General features: G+C 35.5%; 2 protein-coding genes across 2 annotated transcripts; one reads left to right on the forward strand and one right to left on the reverse strand.

The window, feature by feature from the left end:
• The first annotated feature begins 924 nt into the window (after positions 1–924).
• LOC18054222 (NAC transcription factor 56) lies at positions 925–2,771 on the forward strand. The gene is made up of 3 exons (XM_006451878.2): positions 925–1,250; positions 1,332–1,639; positions 1,720–2,771. Exons 1-3 carry the CDS (start codon positions 1,064–1,066, stop codon positions 2,371–2,373), a joined length of 1,149 nt encoding a protein of 382 aa, XP_006451941.1. The 5' UTR covers positions 925–1,063; the 3' UTR covers positions 2,374–2,771.
• A 4,839-nt stretch (positions 2,772–7,610) lies between these two features.
• On the reverse strand, positions 7,611–11,291 carry LOC18054223. The gene is made up of 7 exons (XM_006451883.2): positions 10,729–11,291; positions 10,091–10,231; positions 9,880–9,993; positions 9,610–9,783; positions 8,932–9,047; positions 8,430–8,514; positions 7,611–8,326 (listed from the first exon to the last, which is right to left on the reverse strand). The coding sequence occupies exons 1-7, from the start codon at positions 11,197–11,199 to the stop codon at positions 8,321–8,323; spliced, it is 1,107 nt and encodes a 368-aa protein (XP_006451946.1). The 5' UTR covers positions 11,200–11,291; the 3' UTR covers positions 7,611–8,320.

The following is an 11,291-nucleotide window of genomic DNA, read 5'->3' on the forward strand; positions in this document are numbered from 1 at the left end:
CACTTTTCTGCAAACAAGAGGGACTGCAAAGTAATTTACCAAAAACAAGGGTATCGTGTACTCGGGGCACCGTAGCTTCGTCCTAATAAACAAATCAATTTGAATTACAGAATAAGATCCATCTGAACTGTACTGAGTTTTTAAAGATCTATTGCCATGTGTCTTTTAGTGGTAGTGTATGAGTAATATTTAACTTCTTTTATTTTTTTATTTATTAACTACTAATCAATAATTAAATTATTTATTCAGGACATGATCAGATCAAAAGAGAATCTTGATCCCTGAATTACACTATTAATTAGACATACATTAAGGAGAATTTATATGCAATAGAAAGTTAGAAGTTAAGATTTGATAGTGAGATGCTACGCAACAAAAGCAAGACAAGCCAAGAGCACTTCTAGTCTATCACTGGTTGATCGATTTTCGGTCTCCAAAATGACCTTTTTTTTTCTTTTTTTAAATGATGGTTGGCTTTTTGGATCGGTGGGATTTGCATAACAAAAGCATGACATCTGATAGCGTAAAGCTTGTTCCCACCCCACACTTATCCTTCTGATAATATCTTTTTGTAACCTTGTGTGCTTTGTGGTGCCCACCACTGTCCCCACTGACGTGTCACCCTCTCATTTCTTTCCGAATTACACGTGTCGTCTTCTAAACGGCACCACGGGCCGTCAAAGCTCCCCTCACCTCCATTTCACTCGTTCCTTATGCTAAACACTGCATGAATTTGTCAAGCTTTGCATGGGGATACAACATTTTTAATTACTAATTAACCCTTATTTCCATTACGTGTCGACACAACATTGGTCGATAAACAAAACAGACCTTTTACATTATCACACTAAATTCCACCCTGCCACCACATATCCTATAAGCCTTTTAATTTATTCTCTTTTCTCATTTTAAAAGAATGGCCATGGCTCCTATATGCAATCTTTGAACAAACCTCTATTAAAAAAAAAATATCAATAGATTCTTCTATTACTGAAGATATATTTTGATTATAAAACCCTCACTAAGATCTTGGGTTAATTGCAGCTAGCTAGCATTAATATATATGGAGAGTGCAGACTCATCGACGGGCGGCTCACCTCAGCCGAACCTGCCCCCGGGGTTCCGGTTCCATCCCACAGATGAAGAGCTGGTGGTTCACTACCTCAAGAAGAAAGCAAGCTCAGCTCCTCTCCCAGTTTCAATTATTGCGGAAGTTGATTTGTACAAGTTTGATCCATGGGAGCTTCCAGGTAATTAACCTATTTATATGCTGTTACTAATTAGTAGTAATAAATAAAATAATCATGGGTTTCAATTAATATTATATTCAGCTAAGGCAACATTTGGAGAGCAAGAATGGTACTTCTTTAGCCCTAGGGACAGGAAGTATCCGAACGGGGCGAGGCCAAACAGAGCAGCAACTTCAGGATATTGGAAGGCTACCGGAACAGATAAGCCAGTGATGAGTTCAGGGAGTAATCAAAAAGTTGGTGTGAAAAAAGCACTTGTATTCTATGGAGGCAAGCCTCCTAAAGGTATCAAGACCAATTGGATCATGCATGAATATCGCCTTACCGATAACAAAGTCAGTAACAAGCCCCCTGGTTGTGATTTGGGCAACAAAAAGAACTCCCTGAGGGTAAATTTTTATTCCTATTACATGTATGTTTAATATTATGGAAAATTGGTTAAAGGGTTTTTTGATTTCTGTTATGGTAGCTTGATGACTGGGTGCTATGTCGAATATACAAAAAAAACAACTTGCATAGGCCATTAATGGATCATGATAAAGATGATTCGATGGATGATATGCTTGGAGTACACATACCGCCTTCGCTGATGATTAGTAGCCAGCAACAGAATACAAATTTGAAGCTGCATATGCCGACAAGGGGAGCAAATTTAAATAGTTTTGGAGCTTTGTTAGTTAATGAACCAAATTTTTTTGAAGGGTTAACGAGTCATGATGGTATTAACAACAACAGCAGCAACAACAACAATGGATCCATTTCATCTCATCATCATCATCAGTTTGCTGCCTCAAGCTCATCAAAACTACAGGTTCAAGCAATGGATTCTCTTAAGAGAACACTGCCATCTAGTAGTTGGACTGATCATGAGGATGTGCCAAGTGGCGGCGCATTGGTGAACAAGAGATTTCATGGGGAAAATAATGTTAATGATGATCAAAGCATCGAGGGGAGAACTGACCATCATGGAAATGGTTCATCATCAATTGCCACTCTGCTTAGCCAGCTTCCACAGACGCCGCCACCTCCTTCAATACACCAACAAGCAATATTGGGGTCTCTTGGAGATGGGATTTTTCGGCAACCTTATCATCAACTTCCGGGAATGAATTGGTACTCTTAGTTGGTCAATTTCTAGAAGTTGATATCTTATATATACATAATTTTTTTTTCATGAGTAAACAAAAAATCAAAAAAAAAAAAGAAAAAAGAAAAAGAAAAGAAAAAAAAAATATACATGTTGATTCATACATTAAAGGCAATTAGCTTGTTTGGATATGGAGCGTATTGAGATTTTGGTTGATATAAGCGAAGATAAACTATTAGGGACTCATTAGATTAATCATTGCCTCAAGTTCCAATAAGTGTAACAAGATAGAGCCGGTCTTAAATGAGGTCATGTATAATATATAAAAATTTTAGATAATCAAGTTATATATATTTGCAATTTGCTTATGTAGAGATATGTAAACATGTATAATCATGATATATAAGAGAGGTATATGGTCTTATTTGGCATTAGGATACCAGTCTAAAGACATTTTATAGCAATTAAATCTCCGCTGTAGAGAAGTACTTTTTTATTATTGATACTGTAACACATTTTTAAGAATAAATGTTGCTAATATATAGTTTGCTTTTCACGTCTGTTAATTTGCGCAGCTATTTGAAGTTTCTGTTTTAGTATTTGTAGATCACCTGGACTTATTTTTTATTAGCCCTTTATATGATGGTGAGAATTAAAAGATTTTATTGCTTTTAAATTCGATATATAAACCTGAAATGAGGCAGTGATATTTACGAATCAAACACAAAAAACAACAAAGCAAAAAAAAATTATTTTGCATGTTTCGAAAGTGAAATGATTAAACTGGAAGGAAATGATTGGAAATTTTTGAATTCATCATCTTTTACTTGGACTAAATGTATCTTGATGATTTTAAGGTTGAATGTTGTTTTCAATTTGATGGTTATCTTTCAATAACATGATATATAGTTTGTTGACATTTGCATATTTGGATGATGTGATATGATTAATATTTCTTACACCATTTAGCATAGATAGGAGTGATCTTTCAAATTCACTAACATCCGTGTACCAATTTCGGGCCATTACTATCCATGAAATCCCCTTATTAATTAGTGTAAAAACTATTATAATTATTGTTGGATAGTAGCAAAAATATATAGATAAAGCGACTTTATTTAATACATGATCAGAGCTTAATTTTCAGTTGTCGATCTGCAAATATGAAAAATATGATAATTTTAGATTTTTGTTTTGTTTTTTTCACTTTTGGCAACTTTTATTCGATTAAAAAAAATGGTCGCATTTCAACCATTCAATGAACTGGAGCTTTTTAGCGTTCAAGTCTCCCAACAAAGAAAATAAAGTTTCGACTTTCTTTTACAAACCTTTTCAGAAGATAACTATTTGGAAGTACATTGCAAATAATGACTTACAGGCTAAGATTTTAAAATGGGAGAATATTGACACTTTTTCGCTTACAGTTCTTTTGGGTTTTTATCACTTTTTGTTTTTTAATAATTTGTATAATATCTCGTCACTTTTTTTTTTCCTTTACAGTTTTCATACATAATACCTCATTACCATCTTGACGTAAAAAATAATGTAATAAAAAAAAATGGTTGTTTTATAGCTGGAGTAAATTTTTCTGTTACAATTTTGCTATCAAAGAATAATGAAATATTATGAAAATTATAAAAGAGTAAGTATGAAAATTATAGGGAGAAAGTCTCATTTTTTTCTTTTTCAAATTCAAAAAATTGAGAATTGAGAGAGAAAGAGAGAGCTCAATGTATAAATTTCAAAGTAGTAACCAATTGCCTAGGGGTATATACGTCTGCCATGAAAAGATACCCACATGCTGATCTCTTAAGACTTCTCCAAAAGCATTTCTTTGGTAAGTTAGAAGAGGGCTTGAAGAAGAGATATTATACATGCTTCTAGAATAAGCACTTGTGGAGTTTTAAGCTGAAAGATGATTTTCCTTTTATCCATTTCACACACAACCACCTTGAATAAAAACTGATTTAGTCACAAAAATATTATTGGTTTAATCACCAAAATCAGGCAGGCATTTGAGTTTGGGTGTCATTTTCTTTCAAAGGATGAGAAGACATAGGTCAGCATATTCCATGAGCTAAGGTCACATAAATTGACAACAAGAGGCTACCTCACAAATGGCTTTTCTCTTTGCTGACTAAGGGACCATTTCACTTTCATCAAAAGGAATCATTATCTTAAACCACACAAAATTAAAAACTCTTTAATCACATTCCTTTTCAAGGAAAGTGTACAAAACAACTTTTATAAAATTTCGCATTATTAGTGCTCAATTTTGGAACACAATTGAATGGTGAAATGAGATATTATCCTAATCTCCTTTGTGGACTATGCTTGCACATGGGTCTAGAAATCTCTACCCTCAATATCATTTTTTTTTATGTGTTGTTTCATTATCACATTTAAGTGTATTCACATGCTTACTTAGTTAATTACCTATTTGTGCATGTATGTATCAATAAAAAATAATGAAAAAAATCCACCTAAAGTAAGATCGATATATATCCTAGAATTGTTTCATACTTAGAATTATTTAAATTTAGATATCACTCAAATTTGGATGATAAATCACTTTTCTCCTCATAAAGGATTCGAATTCTCATGTGAATTGTGAAGAGATTTTCTTTTAATTATTTAGATATTAATCAAGTTCACTTTAGGTTTAAACATTTAGATTGAACCATAACAAAATTCTCTTAGAGAGAGTATTATAAAATAAAAAATAACAATAGCTTATAACATAAGAGTAATATTCAAAAAGAAAAATTGCCATGATTTTACTAAATCTAAGATCGAGAAAATAAACCTTAGCCACTTAGGCTAATGTAGTCCACGGCCTCATTGACAATCCAACTTATCCTTGTGAAACAAACGATATATAATTATAAATAAGTGAGCTTAATTATTAATCATGAGCTGAAGGGATTATGCATGGTTGTTGCATATTAATAATTGGGTGACAACATTTTCAAAGGCTTCTTCTATCTGCCATAAGATGATCCTGTTTGCCAATAAAGGGTCTGAAAAAAATAATGGGATTTCCATTTTCATCGATGAAGGTGATAGAAAAAGGAAACTGGGTTGTATAATTTATTGAAGAAGCTGCATTCAGCACCGGCCACCCACCTAAATTCTTTGCCAAATCTAGGCCCATTATTGACCTGGAAAGCAAGTAGGCATTTAATCATCAAATTTGTTCACTGACCCACAACAAATTGACAGATGATTCCTGAGCTGTTCCACCCCCCAAAAAAAAGAAAAAGAACAACAGCCTGGACCATTGAGGATAAGCCCAAGATTGCCAAATAGTCCATTTTTATGGCATAAAAATTTTGTAAATTGTTACGATGCTTGAAAATTAAGCAAAACCGTTTGTGATATTACAGCTGCCTGTAAGCAAGTTGGCAATGAGACGGCCATTGTACAGTGTAGCTGGACTTTATTATTATCAGCCAACTGACTTGAACTGAACTGACAACCCATTCGTTAGTATAAACTAATAAAAGTAATTTTCATATTTTGTTCTTAAAAGCACCTAAAATAACTATAATAAGTTCAACAAAATCAAGTCCTCGCTGATTTATATTAATTAGCCTCAGTGATTCATTAACTTTTTTTATTGAAAAGGAAAATTGAAGAAATGGAGGAGGACACAACTCAAATCTCCACACTTTCTCCAACCAACTATATATAGGGTCTGTTTCCGAAAACTTGCCAATTTTGTTTTATCATTGTAAGCTGGTGGTGCCAACTTAGCTTCAGTTGTTTCCAGTTCTCTCTGTTTTAACACATTAGATTTAAAGATTATGCTCATCATCAGAGCAGATTCACCATTACCCTTTCGTGTATTCTAGAAAAAAATTCACGACCCCACGAAAATTTCTAAGGTATTCAATTTTTAAAATTCATAGCTATATTTCTTCTTCTTCATAGACCACATCAAGTTCAAATACAACATTTAATTTCCTTGCAGGAAAACTTAAGACTCAAGTCTCCAATTAGGACAACGCCGACCGCCAGCAATATCTCATTCTTAAGAAACACGTTAAAAATGGAGGCAATGAGCTTGTGAATTGTGATCATGCGCGGCTTTGAACAGTAAGGAACCCATAGAAAATTTAGGCAAGCATAGTCAAATTTTACGGCTCATTCCCACGAACATTCCACTTAAATCTTATAGGAATATTAAATGCGTACCGAGTCTTGGTCAAAGTCTCCAATTCCAAGTCCAACGTGTTGGAAACTAAACCAAGTCAACAAGTCGAACACAGAAGGGGGCCTACGTATATATATCTAAAAAAATCAAAGCCAAGCTCCATGACCATCTCCATTCATCTCAAAAACAAAGCAAGATCAAGAATTCAAAGCATCCCACAAAGAGAAACCAGACGGAGGCTTCAAATTCCTGCAACAAGACCTTCTATGGCTGCCAGAGACACCGTGGCCAGCGTAGCGAGGAGTCGTAGAAGCAGTTGTAGCTCTGTAGCATCATCATCTCCTAGGCCCTGGCCAGCTGGATGCACATGCTCAAACCATCCTGGTTCAACAAGGTGCAGCCGCCACGGTTACTTAGTGCCTAAGGAAAGATCAAAGAATGGAAACAAAGAGATTATAAGGAGGGCATTGGCGCCGACGAATCGCAGGTTAAGCCTTAGGTGGTGGAATTTCCGGCCAACGCCTAGCAGGCTTTCTAACATGTCAAAGGCTTAAGTCGTTTAGCTTCCTTTTTTTCAGTTTGGCTAAGCAGCTGCAGAACAGATTGTGTTATTCATAGAGTATGTAGAGCAAAGGTGTTAATCATTTTGTTTTGCGTCTAAAATTTTGAACCATATGTAATTAATTTCAAAGAGTATGTAAACAAAATAGGTTTTCGATTATCATGTTTCCTTTCGTAGCAAGCAATAACAAGAATTGCAGTATATTCCCTTTCCTAGATCTGATTCCATATCATATGCAGCTTTATGTATATTTTTAGCTCTGTGCTTACCAAATTGGGTCATTAATTTTGAGTTCTTGAATTAAAGGGTGACAAGGCCACTGTGTCTATTAAATCTGCCCCCGGCAACTCTTTCTTTTAAGCCTTTTACGTACTTCACCTTGTACCCGAACCATTTCCAAAATAAATCCAGGTGCCTAGCATACAACAAAAGCATCACAGAACAATTCTTTAGTTCTTGTTTCCCAGAACTTCTTTTTTCCTTTGAATCTTCTACATTACTTGCCAACAACTAATCTTGAAGATGGTGATCATTTTGCACTGACTCTATATAATGTACACGTGTACAATGTTTTCAATTTTTTTTACCCTGAATGTTAATTTATTTAATTCTGTGGCACTAAAGTAACGTAAGTCACAACATATTTGGCAAGAATGTTTTATCATATGGTTCTGCAAACCAACCATGCTTAGGCAATGCTGCTGCCGTCCCAAGTGATCAGCTGCTCCAACCTCGCTACTGAAGCTGGTTCCTAGGTAAGAAACCATTGTCCCTCGAGTTTGGCTCGTGCTCAAACGTCAACATTCCATGAGAAGCTGTTTCTACTCATCATAGAATTCCTGCCCCATATAACGCTAAGCAAAAATTTGATAAGCTCCATAGGCATATATGCTGTGGCTAATTCAGCTATCTCATCGAGAATTTGGAAAATTCTTGCTGGGGGAAACCCACATAAATATCTCTCGCATCTTGCCGCTAATGAGGCCAGGCCGATCTTTGGAAACTTTTGAATGGGAATTTCTATATTCCATCGATAATTTTCAGAACTACCATGTCCGTTATGTTACAGTTAGCAGTGCACTGTATCAAGAATATAGATATTTTTATACGTACATACATACACATGCAACCGGCCAAGATTTGCAAAGTGTATATGATAATCAGCCTCTGCACCCAAATTCCCCATTACTGTATTCCATACGATAATCAGCCTCCGCACTCAACTGTTTCTCTCCTCCCTCTGCTTCTGATTTCTTTCTATTTACTCACTCCTGTCAAGGAATTAATGGGAAAAAATAAAATCAAAGAAATTATAAGTATATTGTGCAAATCTTAATTCCATAGAGACCAGTGTAAATCAATTACATGAATTACCTCGGGAGGACTTATATCAGGCAAACAGGGTTTTACTTCTGCTGGTGCCTCAGCAATCCTTGCTTCTGATTTCTCATTCGAATATCTAGAAATGAGAGAACGATATAAATGTCAAAGACAGAACTAGGCAGAACATGACTAAGTTATGTCGAAGCAAACATAAACTTAAGATGTTTTAGGCTAACGAGCATAAAATAGATTTTTTGCCTTCTACAAGGTGCAGACGCAGAAAGTTTTGAGTGTTGTAAAAACCCTCCCCAACATTTCTTTAACCTCTTGGTCCCACCCCACAAGAACTTTTAAAAAAAAAAATCATTATCAAATTTACAAAAGAAAGGACAAATGAACCAAAAGAAGGGGACAGAAGGAGAAGAAACAATCTTTATGACAAAGTTCATAAGCCTTGACCTCCTAATATATGAATATTCAGATTAATCCATACTTCATCACCCTTAAGCTCTCATTATATAAATATTCAGTATAGCCCATGCTAGATACTTACGTTGAAAGTATTGTCACCCAAATAAGTTCTACACAGTCCACCCAAAGAAGCCTTTGTTCTACTGGGACCAGACCATAGGTAACAAGATGAGCAAATGGCCAAAGCTTCCACCCTGCCTGTAATTAAACCATACAATTAGTCAATAATGCAGTTAAATGCAAGGCAAACTGCAACAATATATCAACTTGAACAAAAAGTTAATAAAGAGAAAATTACTATAACTAGATGAAATTGTCTTGAGAAGAAACAAGAGAAAGCGTAAAATTTATATAGAACTTTCAAATTTTATGTAATCAAGGTCAGAAATGTACTTCACCTCCAATAAAAGCATAAACAAGTGAAACAGCTATAAACATACTCCATTAACCACATTAAGGTTTGAGACCTTATTTAAGAAACAAATTAATGGATATATGGAGGTGAAAAAAATCTTACAAATAGAACATGCACTTGAGAAGTTTTTTATTGAAAAAAACTTAGTTTGAAACATGGAAACATATTGAAATTGCAAAACTGGAAATGGGTGAAAGTACAGACATATAATTATCTTTCAGTTTCCAATTTTTATATAATCCAGAGTATCTCAACTCCACTGGGATAAAAGCCTAGTAAGAGCAGTCAGTTAGGCTCAAAGATTTGGCTCTCAACATTCTGAGAATAAGGAAAGGGTTCACTTACTGTCAGCATTGGCCAGAATGTTGCCTTCAACTCACTAAAAATACTGAATGGAGATTCAAGTCGCAATAATCCCAAAACCATATAATAGATACTGTTCCAAGCTGCTGCCCAAGCAGTTTGGTCAAAGGCTACTTTGGCAGGAACCACCCACCAATCTTGAAAAGGAAATAATTCCTGCAAAACAAGAACAAGTGTTTGAGCAAAACACAGATAAGTAAAATATTTGGTGAGACTAACTTGCTAAATACATATTTAAAGCACAATGATCACCTCACAAAACTGGTAATAGTAATGAGAAAGGGAACCATGCAGAGTGAAACCCACAAGGCCTGATCTAAACATTCGAGTACGGTCAAACTCAAATAAAGGTTTTCCTTCGAAGCACTGCAAATCACATGACATAAATGAAACAAAGTATCAAATAAAAATCTTACAGCTGAAAACAGGTTTCAAATATTTCTATTTTGCATAATTCACTGACCTGCGCAATCCAGTCTCCTAGAGAATAGACCACGCCGCTGATCACCATTTTCGCTAAAACCGGGTTCGTCTTCAGGGCTGCCTCATAAGCAGTCCAGTTGTGTAGAGGTGCATATCTTACTATTTCAAAAATTGTCCAACCCTAAAAGGAAAAATAAAAATGAACATTAGAAGATCAAAATGGTTAATGACTATTAATTATGCAACCAATAAAGATATACAAACGGCTGTTATGCTAATCAAAATAGTAAGCTGAAATTACCAAGACACCATCTCTTAAATTTGAAATACAAAGCAAGAAGGTTTCAGGAGACAAAAATTATGTGTGCTAATCAAAATAGTGAGCTGAAATTAACCAGACACCATCTCTTAGATTTGAAATACAAAGCAAGAAGGTTTCACGAAACAAAAATTATGTTACCACATACAAATTATAAACTACAGTGAATTTCTCTAAAATCCTTCATGCCAGTGGTTGCAAATGCAGTTTACTAACTTAATCTCCTTAACCCCTGGGCTTTTTCTCATCAGCACAAAGAAATAAAAAAATCAAAAGAAGAGAATAGCAAGCCAAATTCCAACAGAGCATAAAACATAAAAACAAATAAAATAAAATAAAAATTGTTAAAGAAGACTTACATGCCAGTAATCTTGATCAATAGTGAGCAACTTGGTGATTGCAAAAGTTCCAACAGCAAGCACAATAGTAGCATTAATAGTTCTATCAATCAATCTCCCCATTTCTTCATTCCCTCTTCTTTCATCAGCAGAAGCTGAAGAAGCAGAAGAGAATCCGTCAAACGACAACGTTCCATCACTGAACCCGCTAACTTGACTCACCTGACTCGCCAACTCGCCATCCTCCTCTCGCCCCACCACTACACCCTCTTGCATGTCCGTAAGGTCCTGGCTCTGTACCGGAAGCACGTCAAGCTCTTCATTTACCACCGAGTTTACCACCCAGCTGTTCAACTTTCTCTGTTTGTTTCTAGAGAAATTGGGGTTCTGGGAAAGTTTTGAGAGGAGGCAAGCGTGGCTTGGCAGCTGTTTTGAGTTGGGTTTGTTTGGTTTTGAGATAGAGAGGAGTGTCTGAGGAGAAAGAGAGGCCATGGCTGAGTTTTGGGAGGAACTGAGTTCAGTTGACCGACTTAACTCACCGAATCGATCCTGAAACTAAACCGTCTCTGTTTCTCCGAGTTGGA

Source organism: Citrus clementina, unplaced genomic scaffold (genome assembly GCF_000493195.1).
Source record: "Citrus clementina cultivar Clemenules unplaced genomic scaffold, Citrus_clementina_v1.0 scaffold_1, whole genome shotgun sequence".
Lineage (NCBI taxonomy): Eukaryota > Viridiplantae > Streptophyta > Magnoliopsida > Sapindales > Rutaceae > Citrus > Citrus x clementina.

What these genes read in the sequence shown, in the direction of transcription:
- LOC18054222 (XM_006451878.2), top strand. Translation starts at nt 1,064, where the DNA reads ATGGAGAGTGCAGACTCATCGACGGGCGGCTCACCTCAGCCGAACCTG. An exon ending in TGATCCATGGGAGCTTCCAG is followed by an intron (nt 1,251 to 1,331) that starts GTAATTAACCTA and finishes TATTATATTCAG; the next exon opens with CTAAGGCAACATTTGGAGAG. An exon ending in ACAAAAAGAACTCCCTGAGG is followed by an intron (nt 1,640 to 1,719) that starts GTAAATTTTTAT and finishes CTGTTATGGTAG; the next exon opens with CTTGATGACTGGGTGCTATG.
- LOC18054223 (XM_006451883.2), bottom strand. Translation starts at nt 11,199, where the DNA reads ATGGCCTCTCTTTCTCCTCAGACACTCCTCTCTATCTCAAAACCAAAC. An exon ending in TTGATCAAGATTACTGGCAT is followed by an intron (nt 10,232 to 10,728) that starts GTAAGTCTTCTT and finishes TTTTCCTTTTAG; the next exon opens with GGTTGGACAATTTTTGAAAT. An exon ending in TAGGAGACTGGATTGCGCAG is followed by an intron (nt 9,994 to 10,090) that starts GTCAGTGAATTA and finishes TGTGATTTGCAG; the next exon opens with TGCTTCGAAGGAAAACCTTT.